General features: G+C 43.3%; 1 protein-coding gene across 1 annotated transcript in view; it reads right to left on the bottom strand.

Moving 5' to 3' along the window:
• The window catches only part of LOC311138874 (pleckstrin homology domain-containing family G member 4B-like), a gene marked incomplete at both ends in the record, with an annotated part of 135,480 nt that overhangs the window by 13,183 nt on the left and 95,799 nt on the right, over nucleotides 1–26,498 (bottom strand). The window contains 18 exon segments of the mRNA XM_084173668.1: nucleotides 4,060–4,279; nucleotides 4,281–4,291; nucleotides 4,518–4,634; nucleotides 6,205–6,382; nucleotides 7,016–7,186; nucleotides 9,355–9,579; nucleotides 13,709–13,798; nucleotides 14,440–14,689; nucleotides 18,122–18,407; nucleotides 18,495–19,170; nucleotides 19,613–19,810; nucleotides 20,608–20,730; nucleotides 20,896–21,034; nucleotides 21,539–21,687; nucleotides 21,785–21,883; nucleotides 22,610–22,726; nucleotides 23,022–23,108; nucleotides 23,709–23,802. Of these exon segments, the coding sequence (XP_084029794.1) occupies nucleotides 4,060–4,279; nucleotides 4,281–4,291; nucleotides 4,518–4,634; nucleotides 6,205–6,382; nucleotides 7,016–7,186; nucleotides 9,355–9,579; nucleotides 13,709–13,798; nucleotides 14,440–14,689; nucleotides 18,122–18,407; nucleotides 18,495–19,170; nucleotides 19,613–19,810; nucleotides 20,608–20,730; nucleotides 20,896–21,034; nucleotides 21,539–21,687; nucleotides 21,785–21,883; nucleotides 22,610–22,726; nucleotides 23,022–23,108; nucleotides 23,709–23,802 (3,230 nt within the window).

Genomic DNA, 26,498 nt, shown 5'->3' with positions numbered 1-26,498 from the left:
GGGGTGAGATCTTGCGTGGAGCCCCAGATCGAGGGAGATTATCAGTGGTCTTGTATGTCTTCCATTTCCTAATAATTGCTCCCACAGTTGATTTCTTCAAACCAAGCTGCTTACCTATTGCAGATTCAGTCTTCCCAGCCTGGTGCAGGTCTACAATTTTGTTTCTGGTGTCCTTTGACAGCTCTTTAGTCTTGGCCATAGTGGAGTTTGGAGTGTGACTGTTTGAGGTTGTGGACAGGTGTCTTTTATACTGATAACAAGTTCAAACAGGTGCCATTAATACAGGTAACGAGTGGAGGACAGAGGAGCCTCTTAAAGAAGAAGTTACAGGTCTGTGAGAGCCAGAAATCTTGCTTGTTTGTAGGTGACCAAATACTTATTTTCCACCATAATTTGCAAATAAATTCATAAAAAATCCTACAATGTGATTTTCTGGATTTTTTCCCCTCAATTTGTCTGTCATAGTTGACGTGTACCTATGATGAAAATTGAAGGCCTCTCTCATCTTTTTAAGTGGGAGAACTTGCACAATTGGTGGCTGACTAAATACTTTTTTTCCCCACTGTATATATATATATATATATAACTATTTTTTTTTAAATTATGCATATCCAATTTTCCATCATTATCAATTAATATGCGTAATAATGTCGGCAGTTCACACATAGGATTCTAACATATAACCCGGATTGCCATTGTATTACATTTAATTCATTGACAAGCAATTATTATCCTAGCAAATAATTCCAGTGGTCCATCCCATACCCTCCCCCCCAACATCCCCACCCCCCCACAACAGATGCCAGACAAGCACACACGCACATACTCACATACTCCAAAACACTTAACCCCCCTCCTCCACAATCCACCATAAAATCAGATACTCAACGGCTGTTATATCCCAGAGCCCAACTCGAGAAATAACTTGATCTACGAGTGCACATACAGTTAAAGCTGATTGAGAAAGCATGCAGATTGAGCAGAAATTGATAACAATGTGAGATTTGATTAATCTACTTAATCTATGTCAAGTCCTAGGTGATGGAGATCAGATCCACCCTCTTCACCTGAGACATAAACACTCTGATCCCCTGTTGTAACCATTTTCCCAAGCATCTCCATGCGGTCAGACCTTTGATTATTTTGTGCCACCTGGGCCACAATGATAAACCCCCTCTCTGATTGTCCGAGTGTGACCCCCTCCCCATGGGTTACTGCAGCCAGTGTTGCCAGCACTGCCACTACCTGGGTGGGCGTACCCCACCGGAATCCCCACCGGCTAGGTAAAAGGTCGTCAAGGTTCTCATTAGCAGCTTTGAGAATTTCCTTGTATATTATGCTCTCCCATCAGGGGGCTCTGGCTTTTTAGGACCAACCCTGCCAGGCAGGCTCAGAATCTTGAGGGGGCGGTGCTGCTCAAGTAGGTCTCTGACCGCATTTATTTCTCTGTTTAGGCTGCATATTCACAGCAGGTCCATAAAATAGATGGGAACTTCTCTTTGGTGTATGGGTCGCTCAGGTGGGTGTCCAGGTTATAGGGTTAGGGATCTTTCCATCATGATAGGACAATGAATAATTAGATTAGATGTATACTATATTTAAAAATGTATATCCCTCATCTACACAAAATTGAAAGCTCTCTCTCTCACTACCCCTGCTCATAGACCCCCGGTCGGCTCTGGGATATGCAACCATTTCCCCTCTCACTCACTTAACGCCGCACCTTTTCAAACACAAAAATGCACACCACATGGTTGACTGCGGAAGAAATGGGCTGAGCGTGCAAACGCACCCGCATCCACATCTGCCGCAAGGGGGAAAGGACGCCAGAGAGAACACAGGACCAACCACAACAACCATCCGCCAAAACAACAACCTCCCGCCAAAAAAGCCATGTTCTAATTATTTGTATTTAAAGATGTATTATTCTGCTTGTTATATCGTTTTATCGTTTTGTAAAATACTATACTTACTATAAATGTTATTTAATATTACAATCCCTATCATTGCTAGTATCAGGTGCTCCAATATTTGACTCCTCTATTACAACTTTTAGAATAGCCATGGAGTAGTCTTTGTGTCTCTGAACATTTGGTTGTCAATATATAATTTATCCACCACTAGTGCAACACGTTTCCCTTTTAATCTGTTTTCCTTGAAGATTGGATACAGAACTTTGCGCCTTTCTACAATCTCCCTCGGGAACTGATCATTCATGCCTATTTTCGTGCAAGCAAGTCTTTTTCCTAGGCTTTTCACCATAGCTTTATCCTTAAAAAAAGCAAATTTGGCAACGAATGGGCGCTCATATTTCTGTCCTCTTTTTCCGAAACGATGTACACGTTCAAGTTGGATTTTATCGACAGCCTCGAGTGGGATTTGTAGCGCTGTATGCAGGAAGTCCTTCATAATATTCTCTGTTATTTCTCCCTCCTTTTCCTGAATACCCGTAAGTACTAGATTTTCCCTCATCAATCTAGTTTGGATGTCTAGTAAGGCTTCTCTCAGAAGATTGTTCTCCTTTTTTAGTTCCCTAACGTCCATTTCCATTTTAGAGACTGTCACTTTTATTTCTTTGATTTCTTTCTCCATTACCAAAGCTTTTTCGTCACTCATTTGAAGACTCGCTTTCAACTCTTTTACGTCTTTACTGACCAATTCTAGTATGCCCAATTTGTCATTTATCGACTTCAACAGGTCGCTTTCCACACTTACCATACCCAGTGGTGAAAAGCATATATCATCTGTATCAGTCGATGAGTCGCGTTTCCTTTTGGGGATCGGCTCTCCACGCTTGTCTTCAGTCATGTTTGGGTGTTGCTTGTTGTTGTAATATTTGTCTATATATTTCTCTAGCCTTATGATCTTATTTCTGTTATTATCCAGATTGAATTATATTAACTGCGAATATATGAAATGCTAATATTTAGTCTAACTTACTGATTTTGAATATTATGTTTTTATCTTGAGGTGTTTTGTACCGATTTCTATTCAATACGCCATCTTGTCTATTATTCTTACTGGTACATGATCTTAAAATTGCCAACTGACATTTACTCCTGAGGTGGTGACCTGTTGCACCCTCTATAATCACTATGATTATTATTTGACCCTGCTGGTCATCTATGAACGCTTGAACATCTTGAAGAATGATCTCGCTTAATGGCCATGTACTCTTATAATGTCCACCAGCACAGCCAGAAGAGGACTGGCCACCTAGGTTCCTGCCTTTGGGTTTTAGGCTGGGTTTCTGTATAAGCACTTTGTGGCATCTGCTGATGTAAAAGGGACTCTATAAATACATTTGATTGGAATTTTATTGATTTGTTTACAGGAAATTATAGTGTGATGGGAGGGTGGGGAAGGGGTGGCTACAAAAAAAAAAATATCAGGCCCTGTGGATTTAGGTAAAATGTTTGTGGGAAAAAAAGACTAAATTCCCTTACGTTGATGACTTTTGGCAAATCCAATCAGATTTTCACATTGATTCAATGTCATCAGATATCATTTTTGGGTTGAAATTATGTGGAAACAACGTTCATTCAACCAGTTTTTGCCTAGTGGGTTGTGCTCATGATTTATTCTATGCTGTAAATGATCCCATGTCAGTTTTTGATTCCCAAATGGTGGGTTGGGCTTGGGACCAAATGGTGGGTCATCATGGCTGCTTCATTTTGGGCTGTGGTATGACAGAGTCCTCTCTAGAAACAGAAAACTCTCCCTCAATTTTTTGGGTCACAGGAAAATCCCCACAATTTTTGGAGGGTGGGTCACTCATAGCACAAACATTTCTGAGAACCACCTAGCCTCTTTCAACAGCAGCTGTGTCTTATGACAAATAGGAATCATAGGAAGAAAGTCTGACCCTGTAAACAGTATTTGGACAAGGAGACAGCAATTCATGCTTTGGATTTGTGTACCTGGCTGCTATCTAAACCAAATGCTAACTTTTTAGTCGATATCCCCCCAAATTAGCATGTTTTAGTGTATATTCCCCCAATTAGCATGTTTAAGTGTATATTCCCCAAATTAGCTACCCTTCTCATTATAGCCACTCACTCAGTAGATTCTGACTCCCGCTCTCCTGGTCCATGTCATCCTCTTCCAGGACCCCAGGGGGTGCGGAGTACCCCCCGTGACCCCCTGCCCCCCTCCGCTTCGGGCCACAAAGGTTCCCACCCACGGCAGACGACAGGGACCCTCTCCCCGAGGACGAAGAGGAGTGGCTGCCGGAAGACGACGAACAGCTCCCCGAGCCAATGGAGTTAGGCCGCAGCACAGGAAACCTGCCCTGCAAGCCAGACGTCCCCGAGGAGGCCAACGCCTTGGATTCTGGGAGGGCCAGATGAAATCAAATTGTATAAAATGGGACATGAATGAGACAAAAAGAGAAATTCCAAAGGAGGATCAACAAGGACCTCAGAAAAACATATTTATTATGGTGTTCATTTATTACTAAGAAGAACCATTCCAATTATAGTCTAATTGAAATATTATATTATTATATGGCTGTGTACCTCTTCCCATCAGAGTACAATTGACTGCCCTGTCGTTGATGGCCGCATCGCTAGGCTGGATGTCCATGAAGGGCTTGTTCCCGATACCCATGAACACCCTCTCCTGCATACGAATCTCTAGAATTGAGCAAACAAAATAAAGTTTCAACAGTGACCTATTTTGAGAGATGAGCTGGCAGAGATCAACTTTTCTTGGAGCAAGGCACAACATATTACCATGGACAGAATTTAGCTAGTAAGTAATTTACCTATAAAAGGGAGGAACACAATAACAAAACTCAAACATTGACCCAAGAAATACTATGGCTGAGTGGCACAGTGGTCTAAGGCACTGCATCGCAGTGCTAACTGTGGCACTAGAGAATCTGGTTCGAATCCAGGCTCTGTCGCAGCCGGCCGCGACCGGGAGACTCATGGGCGGCGCACAATTGGTCCAGGGTAGGGGAGGGAATGGCCGGCAGGGATATAGCTCAGTTGATAGAGCATGGCGTTTGCAACGCCAGGGTTGTGGGTTTGAGTCCCACGGGGGGCCAGTATAAAAAAATATATATATGTAATCACTAACTGTAAGTCGCTCTGGATAAGAGCGTCTGCTAAATGACTAAAATTTAAATGTAAATGTACTAGTCTCATTGCAAGATGTGTGTTTGAACAGTACGTCAGGTAGAGTACTTTAATTTACAACTTTGTTGCAAGAGCTTCCCGTCAAGACCCTCTCTGCTTCTACTTAAAATCCAGGTTAATAGTACTGGCAAGGCGAGCTGTATGCCAGTAGCCTGAAATTGTTTATTTTCCTTGCCTCTATTCCTTCACGACCACTTGACCACATGTCAGGCCAAGTGTTGGGTTGGTTTACATAACATTGCACTCACCCATCAATTCCATTCAGATCAGAGGGAATGGGGGAAAGAGAATGACATACTACATATCTGCGAGAAACCAATACAACCTACAGGTGTAGGATCTTAATTTGATCACTCTTTTGTTGCTTAAAATGTTTCTGCACCACATGATTGAGATTCATGATTTACATAAATTCACTGAAAACATGCATTAACACACGGTTATATTAACAGTATTGCACTTTTCATGTAACCTAATTTTGGCCAGCTAATAGCCTAACAAACGATCAAGCAACATTATGGACAAAACGTTCAAATCCTGTTGCTGCAGGATTATTTTGCAGTGACAATAGAGGTCAAATTAAGATCCAACATCTGTACTACTACTAGATAAAATACTTCTGGCACATAAATGTATGACATATTTATATCGTTCTGTTTAGCTGTGTCTGAAAATGTTACTACAGGTGTAGGATCTTATCGTGACCAGTTATTGCAGCAAAATCATCCTGCAGAAACAGGATTTTATCATTTAGTCCATAATGTTGCTTGATTGGTGGTAAGGCTATTAGCTGGCCAAAATTAGGCTATGTGTGTTATTGCGTTTTTTCAGTGCATTTATGTGAATCATGAATCTGCATTTCCTTTGGTACAGGAACATTCTCAGTAACTAACGAGTGATCCAATTAAGATCCTACATCTGTAACTTTAAAATCGTTGCTTCCTCCGTCCTTCTTTCCTCAATTCCTAATTGACGTTTAGTCATGTTTTCCGACACAGACCAGATCACCTGAGGACACTTTCTGGTGATTCTGAGAGACCTGATTGGCTGGGTGACCTCTAACCTCTGTTGTGTACAGCCTGCTCCCAGAGGATGCGCTTAAGGTCTTTAGTCCAGGCCTCCTTCACTTCCCTGTTCCTGGCCTGCAGCGTGTACGTGTCATGGGACTTCCTCCTTCGGAACCAGATCTCAAAGCACAGCCCGCTGTCCCCTGAGTTATGGGTCATCCCAATGTCAGAGGTCTGTCAAAATAGACAACATGGCCTTTACCTAAATACAACTTGTACAGCTTATGAAGTCTTCATAAATGTTATAAAGCCTACAAAGATCTATACTTTATGGATATTACTCTGCACAAATTCTTCTAAATTTTTGCTAAGAAAGTAATCACCCTAGACTACGTGTCAAACTCATTCCACGGAGGGCCGAGTGTCTGCAGGTTTTCGGTCTTCCCTTGTACCTGATTGATTAATTAAGGTCACTAATTAGTAAAGCACTCCCCTCACCTGGTTGTCTAGGTCTTAATTGAAAGGAAAAACCAAAAACCCGCAGACACTAGGCCCTCCATGGAATGAGTTTGAAACCCTTGCCCTAGACAGACGAGGTCATCTGCAGTTTCCTTCTCCATTTTAAAGTAGGGTATGTGTTAATGTATCATATACAGTTTTGCTAAGCAATAGAGGAAGTGAAACTTTAGGAGTGTAGCTAGCTCAAATGGGAAATTCCATATAATGCTCTCTCATGTCACATAAGGCCTCCACAAGGCCTTTTATAAACTTAAACATTTGTTTAATTGAAATCCAAGGGAAGTAGCTTCAGCTAAAGTTTCATATTGGGGTATATTGTGCTGTGTTTTGTACAGACTGTCTGCATACCTTAAATGACTGTTTGTAGACATAAGTGTCGTTGCCCACATCAGTCCACTTGGTCTTGCTGAAGAGGATGAGGTCCTGGAAGAGGAAGATGTGGCGGAAACATTTCTTCTTCCTGAAGGACACCAGGAACTCGTCCTGACGAATCAGCTGCCCCTGCTCCTTCAGGTTGACCTAGAGACAAAGAGAGATAACATTGGAGGCGGGCTGTATTCTGTCAGGATGCTTCTGTAGTAAGATAAACAATTTTTAGTACCTTGACATTTGACATTATACTGTATTCACCCGCTGATAGGAACAAACTAACATGTTTTTTAGGTTCCGAACAACCTCACGAATGTGGTAGATAGCTATTTGGGTCAAGTGAGTAAATCATTTTGCCAAAGTGAGTCACCTGAAAAAAAGTTTGAAGACCCCTGCACTATACTGTATGACCGCAAGGTCAGTTGCCAATGCACAGTAGATCAGAGCCAAGTGGTGCCTTGAACTTCAGAGATGACAAGAGTTATGGACAGAGTGCGGTCAACTGCATGGGCAGTATACAGGTCTAAAAAAGTGAAAGGCTTAAACAAGCTTGTTATCTTACAAAAAATAAAGCAACCAAACCACCTCACAAACTCGTTATCTCTCTCAGAACGATCTTCTTGACCCTAACCAATCAGGCTTCAAGACAGGTCACTCAACCGAGACTGCTCTTCTCTGTGTCACAGAGGCGCTCCGCACTGCCAAAGCTGACTGTCTCTCTGGCAGATATCTCAGCTTGGATGTCGGCCCAACCCCTAAAGCTCAACCTCGACAAGACGGAGCTGCTCTTCCTCCCGGGAAGGCCTGCCCGCTCATAGACCGCTCTATCACGGTTGACAACTCCACAGTGTCACCCTCCCAGAGTGCCAATAACCTTGGCATGACCCTGGACAAAACCCTGTCTTTCTCTGCAAACATCAAAGGAGTGACTCACTCCTACAGGTTGATGCTCTACAGCATCTGTAGAGTACGACCCTACCTCACACAGGAAGCGGCGCAGGTCCTAATCCAGGCACTTATCATCTCCCGTCTGGACTACTGCAACTCGCTGTTGGCTGGGCTCCCCGCTTGTGCCATCAAACCCCTGCAACTTATCCAGAACGCTGCAGCCCGCCTGGTTTTCAACCTTCCCAAGTTCTCCCATGTCACCCCGCTCCTCCGCACACTCCACTGGCTTCCAGGCGAAGCTCAAATCCACTACAAAACCATGGTGCTTGCCTACGGAGCAGCAAGAGGAACTGCCCCTCCCTACCTTCAGGCTATGCTCAAACCCTACATCCCAACCAGAGGACTACTTCTGCCACCTATGGTCTCTTGGCCCTCCCACCCCTACGGGAGGCCAGCTCTTGCTCAGCCCAGTCCAAGCTCTTCTCTGTCCTGGTACCCCAATGGTGGAACCAGCTTCCCACTGAAGCGAGGACAGCAGAGTCCCTGCCCATTTTCCGAAAGCACCTGAAACCCTACCTTTCGCCCCCGCCTTTCGAGCTCTGACTTTGCTGATAACTACTTTATTGAGGAAAAATGTACTTACTATGCATGTGATATGTGGTTTTCTCACCTAGCTTTCTTAAGATGAATGCACTAACTGTAAGTCGCTCTGGATAAGAGCGTCTCCTAAATTACTAACATGTCAAATGTAAATGTGGTTTACAGTATAGGCTACAGGTAGTTATTTGGGTCATGTTGGTAAATCATATTTCCAATGTGGGTCTTCTGAAAGAAAGTTTGAAAATCACTGACATAGACAACCAGTAGCCCATACACAAACATCCATAGAAATGTTGCTTTGATGTTATGTCTTATTACAAACACTGAATAAATCAAACTCAACATTCCTCTGCTTTCTATTCCACTCCCTCTCATTCCATCCTCTGAATAAAATCTATACTCTGTTACGTTTCAATATTACACCCATGGTGAGATAATATTGGATAAAGATGTTGCTTTTGTATGTCTTGTCACAAATAAACCAGGATGGGTGCTAGAACATTGGTAGTGGATGAAGTGTGTTCCCTGGGCCACAATGCAGTCCAGTCTTGTCCTGCCCAGTCATCTCCTCTACGCTCAGATGACCCCATACCCCACCCATCCCCACATCCCCAAATCCCTACTCCGGTAAACTCAGAGAGAAGAGGATGTGTAAGAACGTAATGTTTAGATAGGGACATATAAGGAATATAGATAGAGTTTCTGTCTCTGCTTGCTCTTTAGGGTCTATCCCAGGTTACTGTAAAAGCACGTGACAACTGCCAATAACCCCTCTAAAAAGGGATTTATTAAATAAATTTGATTGATTGGCTTCACCCCTTAACACTCACATCACAGTCCTGTATGTCGTCCATGGCCAGCAGGTTGTTGCCATGGCGCAACTGGAACTGGATGACTTCCAGGGCACACTGGACTTCGGCCTCCTCGCGGCCCCTGTGGGGCCCGCAATCCCTCACCATGTCCTGCAGCAGCAGGCTGTACTTGCTGATCCGCTGCACCGGCTTCAGCAGGTAAGACGACAGATCCATCTTGTCGCCCAGCTGCAGCTGTTTTTGCTAAAGTGTAGGGGAGATATACAGAGCATTCGGACAGTATTCAGACCCCTTGACTTTTTCCACATTTTGTTACGTTACAGCCTTATTCTAAAATTGATTAAATCTTTTTTTTCTCTCATCAATCTACACTAAATACCCCATAATGATAAAGCAAAAACAGGTTTGCTAAATGTTAGCACTTTTATAAAAAATAAAAAAGTGAAATATCAGATTTACATAAGTATTCAGACCCTTTACTCTGTACTTTGTTGAAGCACCTTTGGCAGCGATTACAGCCTCGAGTCTTCTTGGGTATGATGCTACAAGCTTGGCACACCTGTATTTGAGGAGTTTCTCACATTCTTCTCTGCAGATCCTCTCATGCTCTATCAGGTTGGATGGGGAGTGTCGCTGCACAGCTATTTTCAGGTCTTTCCAGAGATGTTCTATCGGGTTCAAGTCCGGGCTCTGGCTGGGCCACTCAAGGACATTCAGAGACTTGTCCCGAAGCAACTCCTTGTTGTCTTGGCTGTGTGCTTAGGGTCGTTGTCCTTTGCCCCAGTCTGAGGTCCTCAGCGCTCTATAATAGGTTTTCATCAAGGATCTCTCAGTACTTTGCTGCATTCATCTTTCCCTCGATCCTGACTAGTCTCCTAGTCCCTTCTGCTGTAAAACATCCCCACAACATGATGCTACCACCACCATGCTTCACCGTATGGAAGGTTCAGGTTTACTCCAGACGGGACGCTTAGCATTTAGGCCAAAGAGTTCAATCTTGGTTTCATCAGACCAGAGAATCTTGTTTTTCATGGTCTGAGAGTCCTTTAGGTGCCTTTTGCCAAACTCCAAGTTGGCTGTCATGTGCCTTTTACTAAGGAGTGGCTTCTGTCCACTCTACCATAAAGGCCTGATTGGTGGAGTGCTGCAGAGATGATTATCCTTCTGGAAGGTTCTCCCATCTCCACAGAGGAACTCTGCAGCTCTGTCAGAGTGACCATAGGTTTCTTGGTCACCTCCCTGACCAAGGCCCTTCTCCCCCGATTACTCAGTTTGGCTGGGCTGCCAGCTCTAGAAAGACTCTTGGCGGTTCTAAACGTCTTCCATTTAAGAATGATGGAGGCCACTGTGTTCTTGGGGACCTTCAATGCTGCAGAAATGTTTTGGTACCGTTCCCCAGATCTGTGCCTTGACACAATCCTGTCTCGGATCTCTACGGACAATTCCTTCGACCTCATGGATTGGTTTTTGTTCTGACATGCACTGTCAACTGTGGGACCTTATATAGACAGGTGTGCCTTTCCAAATAATGTCCAATCAATTGAATTTACCACAGGTGGACTCCAATCAAGTCGTAGAAACATCTCAAGGATGATCAATGGAAACAGGATGCACCGGAGCTAAATTTCGAGTCTCATAGCAAAGGGTCTGAATACTTACAGTGAGGGAAAAAAGTATTTGATCCACTGCTGATTTTGTACGTTTTCCCACTGACAAAGACATGATCTATCTATAATTTTAATGGTAGGTTTATTTGAACAGTGAGAGACAGAATAACGAAAAAAAATCCAGAAAAACGCATGTCAAAAATGTTATGAATTGATTTGCATTTTAATGAGGGAAATAAGTATTTGACCCCTCTGCAAAATATGACTTAGTACTTGGTGGCAAAACCCTTGTTGGCAATCACAGAGGTCAGACGTTTCTTGTAGTTGGCCACCAGGTTTGCACACATCTCAGGAGGGATTTTGTCCCACTCCTCTCTGCAGATCTTCTCCAAGTCATTAAGGTTTCGAGGCTGACGTTTGGCAACTCGAACCTTCAGCTCCCTCCACCGATTTTCTATGGGATTAAGGTCTGGAGACTGGCTAGGCCACTCCAGGACCTTAATGTGCTTCTTCTTGAGCCACTCCTTTGTTGCTTTGGCCGTATGTTTTGGGTCATTGTCATGCTGGAATACCCATCCACGACCCATTTTCAATGCCCTGGCTGAGGGAAGGAGGTTCTCACTCAAGATTTGACAGTACATGGCCCCGTCCATCGTTCCTTTGATGCGGTGAAGTTGTCCTGTCCCCTTAGCAGAAAAAAACCCCCAAAGCATAATGTTTCCACCTCCATGTTTGATGGTGGGGCTGGTGTTCTTGGGGTCATAGGCAGCATTCCTCCTCCTCCAAACAGGGCGAGTTGAGTTTATGCCAAAGAGCTCGATTTTGGTCTCATCTGAACACAACACTTTGACCCAGTTCTCCTCTGAATCATTCAGATGTTCATTGGAAAACTTCAGACGGCCCTGTATATGTGCTTTCTTGAGCAGGGGGACCTTGCGGGCACTGCAGGATTTCAGTCCTTCACGGCGTAGTGTGTTACCAATTGTTTTCTTGGTGACTATGGTCCCAGCTGCCTTGAGATCATTGACAAGATCCTCCCTTGTAGTTCTGGGCTGATTCCTCACCGTTCTCATGATCATTGCAACTCCACGAGGTGAGATCTTGCATGGAGCCCCAGGCCGAGGGAGATTGACAGTTATTTTATGTTTCTTCCATTTGCGAATAATCGCACAAACTGTTGTCATCTTCTCACCAAGCTGCTTGACGATGGTCTTGTAGCCCATTCCAGCCTTGTGTAGGTCTACAATCTTGTCCCTGACATCCTTGGAGAGCTCTTTGGTCTTGGCCATGGTGGAGAGTTTGGAATCTGATTGATAGATTGCTTCTGTGGATAGGTGTCTTTTATACAAGTAACAAACTGAGATTAGGAGTACTCCCTTTAAGAGTGTGCGCCTAATCTCAGCTCGTTACCTGTATAAAATACACTTGAGAGGGGTCAAATACTTATTTCCCTCATTAAAATGCATATCAATTGATAACATTTTTGACAAGCGTTTTTCTGGATTTTTTTGTTGTTATTATGTCTCTCACTGTTCAAATAAACCTACCATTAAAATTATAGACTGATCATTTCTTTGTCAGTGGGCAAATTTACAAAATCAGCAGGGGATCAAATACTTTTTTCCCTCACTGTATGTAAATAAGGCATTTCAGTTTGTTAATTTTAATACATTTGCTAAAATTAATAAAACATGTAAAAAACATTTTTTTGCTTTGTCATTATGGGGTAGATTGATGAGGATTTGTATTTATTTAATCCATTTTAGAATAAGGCTGTAACGTAACAAAATGTGGAAAAAGTCAAAGGGTCTAAATACTTTCGGAATGCACTGTATAGGTTACAATAGATTTAGGGTAGATACAATACATAGGTACAGTAGATCAGTGCCGTACTTAAGCATTGATTTGTTAGGCCTTTGCTCATGCAAGGTTATTCCTTTTAACGCATCAACTTTCGGTTCCATGTCGTGCATTGTAACCCAACCAGTTTGCACAATCAACGTTGTCCGGTTTGCCAGCTATGTAACATTACTAGCTGTATCAGCCGTGGCCCTTGTTTTTGACGATTGTAGCTAACGTTATTGCTTAAATGTTACTGTTTGTGTTTTTCTTTGATTGTAGCCCTAGAAACTATTGTGGTTATTATCTTGGACGCAACTGAGCGCCAGAAACAGTCAGAGGCGCTACAGTTCTCTCGAGAACTTGCTGGAACTTTCCTGCTTGTTATGAGTTGAAACTGTCAGTGGGGCTAGTTTGTTCACCTCACAACGTTAATTCCTTCCTCCTGTCACGTTGCTCATGGTCTGTGACACATTGCAGAACACCATTTTAGAAACACTTCTCTGTCATTGACCCCTGAAGACACAGGTGGAAATGTAGCATGCTTAATCATTAGCTTTTAGCATTATTTATTTAGAGAGATGGTATGTCTGGAAGTGTTAAGTGTGTTGTGAAGAAATGTATGCACTCACTAACTGTAAGTCGCTCTGGATAAGAGCGTCTGCTAAATGACTAAAATGTAAAATGTAAATGTAATTCCTTCAACAGCGTCTTAGTAGGAATGTCATACAATAGGAAAAGATTATGAAAATGCAGGACTATTGGGAAATGCATGTTATAATATACTATTAAAGGCCTCATAATTCCTTGCAAAACCGGTTGTTCCAGTGTCACTTCCACAACAAATTCATTTCATGGGCTCCAATGGGGATGAGTATTGCCTTATCTAATATCAGTGTACTGTGGGGGATGGTTGAGGTCCTCACCTTGAAGAAGTCATGGCCGTGGTTGATGAGTAAGCTGTCAGACTTGGGTTTGTTCTTGCTGTAGAGGGCGTACAGACCAAAGCTCTCTCTCTGGACAGAGGAAAAACAATCCAATCAACAAAGTTGAAACATTGGATGAAATGGATCGGTCTGCCTCGTTTCCAATTTCCAGTGAAAGACAACAAAAAATATCCCTATTTTTCGCATTGTCGGGAAGACAGGAAATGGGATAAAAAAAAGTGGAAATTCCCAGGAACTCTGTCTAATTGCCAGTGTGCACATCTGGAATATTTCCGACAGCGGTAGACACTACGTGCTTGTTGATTCAACAAGATTTTAGTTGAACTGACTTGTGGCATGCAGTCCACATCACTTGTTGGGGATTGCTAAGCAGATGAAAATACCAGATAAAAAGACTGAAGCGTCTCTCACCCACAAAAGTTGTTGTTGGTTGTTTATTTAAGAGCAGTTGGATTAAAATAGACTGTTATACCAGCGGTACTGTCCTTTTAACTTCTCTGTGAAGTGATGGTGACACTACCCTGGAAAGGGTGCCGTCGTCACAGTTTTTGCTCTGTACAGAAAATGCTCTTGAAAACTTGATTGCGGACTATAAAACAATTGTTATAATAACAGTGGACTAAATAATGAAAGATTGTTTCGAGTGAAATATCCCTTTAAGGTTAGGGTTAGTTATCAAGCGGTTAAGGTACATAACGATGGGAACCCACATGTCGTAGGAAGCTGCGTCCCACCCTGAAGGGCTCTCGGAGGCAGCCCTCCAGCTCTTTCAGGAAGTGGTGTCGATGGAAGTCATGGAGCTTCTCCAGGTTGCCGAAAATGCTCCCCCTCTGGCCCCTTAGGTCCTGAGGCACGTCAGGCCTCTCCAGCTCGGGGAAGTAGTGCTCTCGGACGTAACCTAGAGATCGTACATACTCCCTCTCAGTCAACAAGAGCTCCTCCATGATCCTCTGCAACTTCCTGTCCACACAGGAAACAGGGAATCAGGATTTTTTAAGATGGATGAATTTATACAATGCATTCGCAAATTTAAGAAACCTACATGCCAAATATACACCATATATTGTGTTCCCTACAGGTTATAGAAAAGAGCTGAAGATCTGAACTATCCGTTCAGACCCCAGTCCTACCTACCTACAGGTTATGGAAAATGTGCTTTTTCAGTATTTCACCAGTTGATTTTCTCAAGGAGAAACCTTCCACTTCTATGCCACAGTATGTACATATAAAGTCCATTCGGAATGTATTTAGACCCATTGAATTTTTCCACATTTTGTTACGTTACAGCCTTATTCTAAAATTGATTCAATAAATGCTTTCCCTCATCAATCTACACACAATACCCCATAATGACAAAGTGAAAACAGGTTTTTAGAAATTTTTGCTAATTTATTCAAATTAAAAAACAGAAATACCTTATTTACACAAGTATTCAGGGTTTGCTATTAGACTCGAAATTGAGATCAGGTGCATCCTGTTTCCATTGATCATTCTTGAGATGTTTCTACAACTTGATTGGTGTCCATCTGTGGTAAATTCAATTGATTGGACAGGTTTTGGAAAGGCACACATCTGTCTATATAAGGTCCCACAGTTGACAGTGCATGTCAGAGCAAAAAACAAGCCATGAGGTGGAAGGAATTGTCTGTAGAGCTCAGAGACAGGATTGTGTCGAGGCACAGATCTGGGGAAGGTTACCAAAACATTTCTGCAGCATTGAAGGTCCCCAAGAAAACAGTGGCCTCCATCACTCTTAAAATGGAAGAAGTTTGGAACCACCAAGAGTCTTCCTAGAGCTGGCCGCCCGGCCAAACTGAGCATTCGGGGGAGAAGGGCCTTGGTCAAGGAGGTGACCAAGAACCAGATGGTCACTCTGACAGAGCTCCAGAGTTCCTCTGTGGAGATGGGAGAACCGTCCAGAAGGACAACCATATCTGCAACACTCCACCAATCAGGCCTTTATGGTAGATTGGCCAGACTAAACCACTCCTCAGTAAAAGGCACATGACAGCCCGCTTGGAGTTTGCAAAAAGCCTGAATGCCAAGCGTCACATCTGGAGGAAACCTGGCACCATACCTACGGTGAAGCACGGTGGTGGCAGCATCATGTTGTAGGGATGTTTTTTCAGCAGCAGGGACTGGGAGACTAGTCAGGATCGAGGGAAAGATGACTGGAGCAAAGTACAGAGAGATCCTTGATGAAAACCTGCTCCAGAGCGATCAGGACCTCAGACTGGGGCGAAGGTTCACCTTCCAACCGGACAACGACCCTAAGCACACAGCCAAGACAGGAGTGGCTTTGGGCCAAGTCTCTGAATGTCCTTGAGTGGCCCAACCAGAACATGTCTTGAGAGTCCTGAAAATAGCTGTCTGAAAACGTATGTACAGTTTTACCTTTATTTAACTAGGCAAGTCAGTTAAGAACAAATTCTTATTTACAATGATGGCCTACACCGGCCAAACCCGGGCGATGCTGGGCAAATTATGCGCCGCCCTATGGGACTCCCAATCAAGGCCGGTTGTGATACAGCCTGGAATCGAACCAGGGGGTCTGTAGTGACGCATCAAGCAATGAGATGCAGTGCCTTAGACCACTGCGCCACTCGGGAGCCCATACATACATACCGTTGAAGTCGGAAGTTTACATACACCTTAGACAAATACATTTAAACTCAGTTTTTCAAATTTCCTGACATTTAATCCTAATAAAAATTCCCTGTCTTAGGTCAGTTAGGATCACCACTTTATTTTAAGAATGTGAAATGTCAGAATAATAATAGAGAGAATTATTTATTTAAGCTTTTATTTATTTCATCACATTCCCAGTGGGTCAGAAGTTTACATACACTCAATTAGTATTTGGTAGCATTGCCTTTACATTTTTTAACTTGGTTCAAACGTTTCGGGAAGCCTTCCACAAGCTTCCCACAATAAGTTGGGTGAATTTATTGACCATCGTTATGTTTGGAGGAAAAAGGGTAAGGCTTGCAAGCCGAAGAACACCATCCCACCGTGAAGCACGTGGGTGGCAGCGTCATGCTGTGGGGGTGCTTTGCTGCAGGAGGGACTGGTTCACTTCACAAAATAGATGGCATCATGACGAAGGAAAATTATGTGGATATATTGAAGCAACATCTCAAGACATCAGTCAGGAAGTTAAAGCTTGGTCGCAAATGGTTCTTCCAAATGAACAATGACGCCAAGCATACTTCCAAAGGTGTGGAAAAATGGCTTAAGGACAACAAAGTCAAGGTATTGGAGTGGCCATCACAAAGCCCTGACCTCAATCCCATAGAACATTTGTGGGCAGAACTGAAAAAGCGTGTGCGAGCAAGGAGGCCTACAAACCTGACTCAGTTACACCAGCTCTGTCAGGAGGAATGGGCCAAAATTCACCCAACTTATTGTGGGAAGCTTGTGGAAGGCTACCCGAAACGTTTGACCCAAGTTAAACAATTTAAAGGCAACGCTACCAAATACTAATTGAGTGTATGTAAACTTCTGACCCTCTGGGAATCTGATGAAAGAAATAAAAGCTGAAATAAATCATTATCTCTACTATTATTCTGACATTTCACATTCTTAAAATAAAGTGGTGATCCTAACTGACCTAAGACAGGGAATGTTTACTAGGATTAAATGTCAGGACTTGAAAAACTGAGTTAAATGTATTTGTCTAAGGTGTATGTGAACTTCCGACTTCAACTGTAAATGTGATTTCAGTATTTTATTTTTAATAAATTTGCTAAGAAAATCTAAAAAACAGTTTTTGCTTAGTCATAATGGGGTATTGTGTGTAGATTGATGAGGGAAAACAACTTTAATGAAAATGTGGAAAAAGTCAAGGGGTCTGAATACTTTCCATATGCACTGTATATTATAGTTAACTGTAAATACTACAGTATATTACAGTAAGTACTACAGTATTCACTGTAGTGTTTTTGCAGACTTTAGTCCACAGAAACGACCAAGTACTATAGTGTTTACACAATAGTACACTATAGTATTTTTTCATGTAGGTATATCCTAATAACTGTGACTGGTTTACTTAGTGTAGTTATTGTAAAGGTTTCTGGCAACTCATCTTCATCTGAAATCTAACAAAGGCCCAAAGAAAAGCCATCTCTATGTTGCACTTCTACTAACACTGCATGCTGTAAATGTCATTTGTCACTCATTTGTTTAAACTGCCAGTAAGCATGATTTCAAGACTTATTTCACAGAACCATTTCAATAACAATGTTATTTTGTTTGTCTGAATTGCAGATTGTTAATAGTTCTTGGGTGACTATTGGCATGTAGGTTTTCTTGGAATTTCTGGGGAAACATTTGCATGTTATTTTGGGATAGCTTTTCACATAGCTGTTGAGAATTGGGAGGTCCATCACTCACAGGACATTGTTTCCATTATCTTCAGCTTGTGTGTCGGCCAAAGATGAGGCCTTCTGGGTCCTGTCACCATTCGGGTCACAGGGGTCAGCGAAGGACACTGAAGACACCTCTGTGGGGTCACCATCTTCTCTGTCATCGTCCCTTTTCCCATTTGTCCTACAGCAGGAGTGGCCGGAGCAGAAACTTCCATTATGGGAGATATCATAAGGGTTTTGGGGGGACTGCAGTGCCACTACTAAGGGCCGACTATGGGAGTGTCTTGCCGACAAGGGGGAGGAGCCATACTCTGAGGACAGGAGAGAGCTCATACAGGAACCCTCACTCAGGGACCACCCCAAAGCGCCACGTTTCCATGGAAACGCCTCACACCCACCAATCAGATCCCCCGTCTTGAGGTCCGTCTCGCTGTGGTGCCTTCCTGGTCCAACTTCTCCATCTTGGGGCACCGCTGTCGTCAGTTTCCCCTCTATGCCTGGGGATTTGGGTGACTGGGATGCTTCTTTGGTTCCTATGCTCCCTTTCGAGTCCGCTTTGAAAGGGAGGTTAAAACACGTGATGTGAGTGCTGTCCCTTGCACGGCTGTCTCTGCTCTCCATCTGTTCCACGGAGGCCCTCTCTGAGTTATTGGCAATATCGGGCACCCCTGGATGGGAGGTTGAGGCTTGGGTGAGGGAGCAAGGGGCCACCACCTCCTCCTCCTCTTTCTCCCTCTCCTTCCCTGTCTCTAACACCCTGCTCTTCACTTGAGCTCCGCCAGCTGTGGGTTGCTGCTGGTATTTGTTTGCTGTGTTCCCCTGCTGCTGCAATCTCTCCCCCAGCCGCTGACTGACTTCCTGGCACTGGAACCAGACTGCATTCCACAAATTCATCCCCCCAGAGCCCCTCATGCTGCAGGCTTTGGCTTTGATCTTCTGGAAGTGTCGGGCCGAGAAGCAGTCAACCAATCTCTCCTCGTAGATCTTAAGCATGCTTAGATTGGCTTTGGCAGGATAGCACCCTGTCTCTACCTGCTCCAGATATTGCCTGCATTCCTTAGCAAGGGCAGCAGCCTAGAGGAAACAGTACAGAGATCAGTGTTATTTTAGAGGTGTTAGAGAAGTTATATCTTGGATGGGGAGTCAGGGTTCTAAAAAGATTGATGGGAATATTTATGACTGTTGTGGTTAGGGGTTAAAGAGGGGGCCTGTCCGCATATTGTAAAAATGTATCAATCCTTCCTTCATTTCCTCAGTTCACACGTGATATGAGTTACAACAGACAACATGGTGGTAGTGGTGGTAAAAGTAATGTGGTTGGAGAAATTAAGCAGAGTTTGGGTCAATGTTATATCAATTCGAATTAGTTGACATTCCTCCATAAAAGTGAGTTACATTTCTTGCAATTGGGAGGAATTTAAATGGAATTAACTCACTAAGAAAGAAGGTAAGGACTAAAGGAAGGGAAGGAATGGAGTATTTTTCAGAGTATTTTGACAGGTCTTCCTCAACTAACCTCTTCACAGAAGCGGTAGACATGCACCATGTTGTCAAGCTCGGTACGCCGTTGCTCGGCGCGCAACATAAAGTCGGCCATATTGGATTTGAACGTGTTCATCACAGTCCTAAAAACCTCAGTCTCGGGGTTGGAGTTGGTGGAACCCAAAATCTTCTCCACCTCCATCACCAGGGTCAAGGTCTTCTGTTTCTTCTCCTATGATGAATAACAAAAGATGTCAACATTTTACAGTAGGGTTATTATCTGCCTATGCATCCTTATTTCATTGGCACTAGGATTGTAACCGGTGCTATGGTCAGATTACATGAAAATAGAGCTCTTGGGCCACCACACCCGTGATGGGTTTGGCATCGAAATAAGGATGGATAAACAGAAAATAACCTCATATCTACAGTCAAATATGATGGTGGACTTTTGCTTCCAATGGTCCTGGGGCCCTTGTTAAGGTCAACGACATCATGAACTTTACCCAGTACCAGGACATTTTAGCCAAAAACCTGGTTGCCTCTGCCAGGAGGCCGAAACTTGGCTGCAAGTGGATCTTCCAGCAACCCCAAGCACACATCAAAATCCACAAAGAAATGGTTAATTGAAAATCTGTGGTTTGAATTGAAAGTGCAGATGAAGGATATCAATGATCTGGAAGGATTCTGTTCGGAGGAATGGTCTAAGATCCCTCCAAATGTGTTCTCCAATCTCATAAAACCATTTAGGAAAAGGCTCAGTGCCGTTATCCTCACAAGGTGAGGTATTGGAAGGTATTAAAAACAGGGGTGCCAATATTTTTTACCCCTATCTTTTTGAGAAAAATAATATTACTTGTTAAAGAAATTATCTTTATCTGAGCAATTGTCTTAGCATACAATATAGCTCAGTATTTGTATTATTTATTTTATAGTATTTTTTGCTCATCTTTATCAAGGGTGCAAATATTTCTGGACCTGACTGCCTCATGAGCTTAGTTAATTTGTCTAACCCCAACCTAGCTGTACCTTGGCCTGAGAGAGGACGGTGTCAAAGCGCTGAAAGGCTTGGGTCACACTCTCCAGGGTGTCCTCAGTGGAGTTGGAGTCCTTCAGCCGTTGCTCTCCTTCTGTATCGAACCATGCCATTGCCTACAAGGTACAAATTCAGATAGGGAATTATACATCATAAAGCATACTAACAGACCCGGGTGAAAATAGTATTAGTTTTCTTTCAATAATGTTAGGTGTGCTTGATTATACTACACAATATACTTCCAGCTGAATGTTCTGTAAGGTTACAACCTCCTGACCTACCATATTGAGATTTGACTCCGCCTCCCTGAGTTTGAGCAGGAAGTCCAGATGCTGTAGTGATTCATTGGACCTCATCACCAGGGTATGAACACTCTCTTCCATCTGGTTATATAGGACCGTCACTGACTCCAAGGCATCCCTGTAATGAGAGGTGGACATTGGCAAACATTCACTCTTTTCCTCTCCACCTTGATAGATGATGTGTGGTCAGTGGTGTTCTGGCAGAAAATGGCTGCCTTGGTATCACCTAGATCCCTCAAACTCAACTTTGGACCTCGAAGCCAGTTCCACTGCATTTTTTTTATTGTTCCCCTCTATTCAGGGATTGATTTAGACCTGGGACATCAGGTGAGTGCAATTAATTATCAGGTAGAACAGAAAACCAGCAGGCTCCGGACCTCGTAGGGTAAGAGTTGAGTACCCCTGACATACTGTAGATGGTTGCTACCATAGAGATGGATAGAGGGCTCACTTGCCAAGAAGCCTGTTTTAGAATGGGCAATGCAATGGAGGGCAAGTAGTCAACTAGGTAGGTGGGACATAGAAGCAATCAATGGCAAAGATAGGTGTGCCCTCTTTACATCTCTAAGGGTACTACACACAGTTAATCGCAATAATTTATGAATTAGATAAAGAACAATACCTGTAGTCGTCGGACTTGGTAAATCGAAACTCCTCCCTCCTCATTCTGGTCAGGATGGCCCCACCTTCTCTCTGTAAATGGACCAATCGGGCATCCTGCAGCACCTCTTTCATTGAGGTCTTCTGATCTTGAATACATAGCTGCACATCCTGAACAAAAAACAACCCAAGGGAAAAAAATCAGCTCTGAAAAAGTCATGCTATAGACTTATATTATTTTTCATTTATAATAATTGTAATGCGCTACCTGGTCGGTGTCTGTTTTTGGATTACCATCAATTTTCTTGATTGCTCTATGTAGTAAATGGGCTGCCCCTTGCAAGTCCGACACAAAGGAAACCAGTTTCTGAAACACAGGAAAAAGATTTTAGGATTCAGACTCATCCCAAAACAAGGCTGATGCAATAGATTTGGGGAATTTATGGTTCAGAATAGCAAAGACAACGGCCACGCGATTCCGAACAAGCTCACTTCCAAACCGATTTCTTGCCCACTATTCGTATGCCCTTGTTGACTAGCCCTTGCGAATTTGAAAGAATTGGAAATGTATTAGCAAGAGACATATTCCCTAAATCTACCCAGTTCTTTTCAGATCGGTGAGGGGGTAAGCAACAAGGCCCTAGTGATAGGGCCAAGTGATCCGTATAGAACTATAACGTGTTCACAATCACAATCGGTTTCATATTCAACATATTAACGTGAGTTAATCTGTGTTATAAGAGCAATCTCCAGTGGGTGTGGTAGAACAGCTGCTTACTTTACTGGAAACTAAGTGAATAATGTGTCATCATGTGGGCGCTACTGGAATGATACAGTGGGATGTATTGTATATGCATGGACTTTGAGATGGACAATGCATTGGTATTATAGTGAAATTAACACAAGTAAAGAATCTACAATAGCATTGAAGTGAGCAACTATCAACTACAATGTAAAATGTTGATGACACTTGTATAGCAGATTTAATTAACTTGTACTTCTAGAAATCTTGACCATACTACCCGGGTAGACTGAAGCTCATTTAAAGAGGCCATTACATATGGAAAACCCATTTATAAATATTATACTGCACCTGGTGAAACTGCAGCCAATCAATGTGGCTGTAGGGAAAGTTCCCGCCTAGGTCAGAGGTCAGCTGTTGTCCCTCCACCGTCTTGTGCAGGGCCTTCAGAGAGGTCACCACGTCCATCTGATTGACGGGAGTCATGAGGGGAGGGGTCAGTCATATTACAGATAGCGGGCCTGACAATGTGGACGTGTCTCAACAGTCACAGATAGCATCCTTGAAGACACATCCCTCCTATTGCTTTCAGATTAGTTGAAGGAGAAGATGGAGAGGAGACACTGACTTTTAGACTATTGGGACACAGCCATGGAGTCTTGTGAAACAGGATTGTGTGTGTGTGTGTGTGTGTGTGTGTGTGTGTGTATGTGCTTGTGAATGTGCTTGCCATGTGTACATGCGCATGTATGTGTTATCTGACCTGTAGCCCAGGGTGTCTTTCAGGGCGAGGGCTTGTTTCTTTATCCACCAGCATCAGCACACTATGAACTGCATGCAGGGCTTGCTCCTATAGGGCCGACCAATAAGGAAACATGTCAGGACAAGGCATCATGCAAGGTCATCATAATGTGTTCTTCACTATAGGGATTCACGTTTGTATGTGTCCCCAAGATGTGTTTAAATGGTCGGTAAATATCTATGAGAGAAAGTGATAGATCATTGTCAATGACATAATTGACTACTGTGCAGTTGACAGAAATCACTATGAATTCATAAAGGACAAATTGGGTGAAGTCAGTCATGTACAGCAACCAATATATCCTTGTGGACTTCCCAGGCAACAGCAATCCCCAATCATGAACTGCAGCAACGATTCTTTACTTTAGTCAGATCAATAGCTCTGTCTGTTGTGTGACCTGTTGTCATCTATCTGTTGTCTTTTTTGATTGTCTTTTTTACCTCAGTGCTTGAGAATGCAAGAGAAATCTTGCAAAAGCCAATAATGTGAACTAAACTGAACTTAACTGATGAACTGCTTGAACTGCCCCCATATTGCATTTGAACACTGAGTAACTAGATACACCACAATCAGCTCTTTATCTCAGAATGGGTGGATTATAGTTTGACAGTTGATTTATTATGATGTGATGACTCTTATTTTCCTAACCTGAAGCATCATTAGGGCTGTGTAGAAGAGGGAGGGAGGGGGCTTCTTCCTGGCATTGATCACCACTGTCATTCCCAGGTCCCGGACCTCTTTTCTAGAAGAAAACAGGAAAGCATGTTGGGGCACATTTAAAAGTTGTTCAAACTTCCCTGGAATTTGAAGTGTTATTTGAGTGGTAGTGTTGTCATTGTGGTTTGTCAGGACGGGATGCCTCTTAAAGGGTTAAATGAGGGACATTAAGGGGACAACATTAAAGGGCTAATCTGTTTTAACGAGACAGCCGTCACCTTGAATTTCAAAGTGTGTCCATTAAAGCTGTGTAAACGGATTAGACTGTAAAATGAGTATTATGAGGACATTTGGCTTTTAAACAGCTCCGGCTGCGAGACCAGTATCAGCTAGGGGTAAAGCTATAGGGTTAACTGAGAACAGAGTGGATGGCGTGTCTTTATCTGTTAATCTGTTTTAGAAGTGGGAGACTATGGCCCTGTTCAAATACTTTACAAATGCATCCTTCCTTACTTCTTCCATTGGAGTAATCCCTGATATGATTGGACAATTTTGCTACATACAGTCCTCAAACCATGTCAGTTGCGCTGATTACTTCAAGGATGGGGGGGAGGAAGGATGCATTATTAAAGTATTCGAAAAGGGCCCTACTAGTGTTGTGTGAGACATAAGATGGTGGTATTTCACTGCCCCCCAGTGGTGAAAAGATATAGCCCAAAATCTATGACAAATGTTTTGACAACATGCATTAAAATTAATAATATTAATATGCCATTTAGCAGACGCTTTTATCCAAAGCGATTTACAGTCATGTGTGCATACATTTTTAGGTATGGGTGGTCCCGGGGATCAAACCCACTACCATGGCATTACAAGCGCCATGCTCTACCAATTGAGCTACAGAGGACCACCCATCAAAATGTGCTGAGAGGGTTACCTAAATGACTTCCAAACAATGTAAAATATTCACTTCCATTGCATAGTTTCAACTCACACAATGTGTGTTAACAGTGTGTATTACAAGGACACACAAAAAAAGCATGAATCACAATTATAGTAAGGTAAGAGTGGAAAGACCAGGCCCCGGTTTCCCGATACTGATGGGCTTATGAGTGTTTTAACGATGCATCATCCCTACAATGGCTGAAACTGTAACATGCGTTTCCCAAAACACCACGCAGCTCCGAGAGAGATATTATCACCTATGTCTATATCGGTGCAAATATTGAGGACGTTTATTCTAATGCCTAACGAATAAAAATCACAGATTTGGTACATCATTGCGGACATGTTGTTACACATCATGAAATATACTGAACCAAAATGTAAATGCAACATGTAAAATGTTGGTCCCATGTTTCATGAGCTGAAATAAAAGATCCCAGAATTTTCCAAACGCACAAAAATCTTATTTTCATCCCTGTTAGTGAGCATTTCTCATTTGCCAAGATAATCCATCCACCAGACAGGTGTGGCATATCAAGAAACTGATTAAACAGCATGATCGTTACACAGGTTCACCTTGTGCTGGGGACAATAAAAGGCCACTCTAAATTGTGCAGTTTTGTCACACAACACAATGCCACAGATGTCTCAAGTTTTGAGGGAGCGTGCAATTGGCATGCTGACTGCAGGGATGTCCACCAGAGCTGTGGCCAGAGAATTTAATGTTAACTTCTCTACCATTCTCCACCACCTTCGATGGCCACTGGCACGCTGGAGAAGTGTACCCTCCACAGATGAATCTGTACCGGGCAGATGACAGACAGCGTGTATGACGTCGTGTGGGCGAGCGGTTTGCTGATGTCAACATTGTGAACAGAGTGCCCCATGGTGGTGGTGGGATTATGGTATGGGCAGGCATAAGCAAATAGTCTGGGTAGCCATGATTAGCTGGTCAGGAGTCTTATGGCTTGGGGGTAGAAGCTGTTGAGAAGCCTTTTGGACCTAGACTTGGCGCTCCGGTACCGCTTGCCGTGCGGTAGAGTGGCTGGTAGGCTGGAGTCTTTGACCATTTTTAGGGCCTTCCTCTGACACCGCCTGGTATAGAAGTCCTGGATGGCAGGAAGCTTGGCCCCAGTGATGTACTGGGCCATTACGCACTACCCTCTGTAGTGCCTTGCGGTCGGAGGCCGAGCAGTTGCCATATCAGGCGGTGATGCAACCAGTCAGGATGCTCTCGATGGTGCAGCTGTAGAACCTTTTGAGGAGCTGAGGACCCATGCCAAATATTTTCAGTCTTTGAGGGGGAATAGGCTTTGTCGTGCCCTCTTCACGACTGTCTTGGTGTGTTTGGACCATGATAGTTTGTTGGTGATGTGGACACCAAGGAACTTGAAGCTCTCAACCTGCTCCATTACAGCCCCATCGATGAGAATGGGGGTGTGCTCGGTCCTCCTTTCCTGTAGTCCACAATCATCTCCTTTGTCTTGATCACGTTGAGGGAGAGGTTGTTATCCTGGCACCACATGGCCAGGTCTCTGACCTCCTCCATATAGACTGTCTCATCGTTGTCGGTGATCAGGCCTACCAATGTTGTGTCGTCTGCAAACTTAATGATGGTGTTGGAGTCGTGCTTGGCCATGCAGTCATGGATGAAAAGGGAGTACAGACGTCCACGTCTTCGGTACCCGTGGAACAGTGAACTGTAACTCAGTAAAATCTTTGAAATTGTTGAATGTTGCCATAACATTTTTGTTCAGTTTATATTGAGTTAAAATTCACAGACAGTGCAGCCTACAATTAGCAAAACAGAACTACTTTGACTGAATATGAAATTGA

Source organism: Coregonus lavaretus (assembly GCF_964263955.1).
Source record: "Coregonus lavaretus genome assembly, chromosome: 12".
Lineage (NCBI taxonomy): Eukaryota > Metazoa > Chordata > Actinopteri > Salmoniformes > Salmonidae > Coregonus > Coregonus lavaretus.
This window is presented reverse-complemented; position numbering and strand designations above follow the sequence as displayed.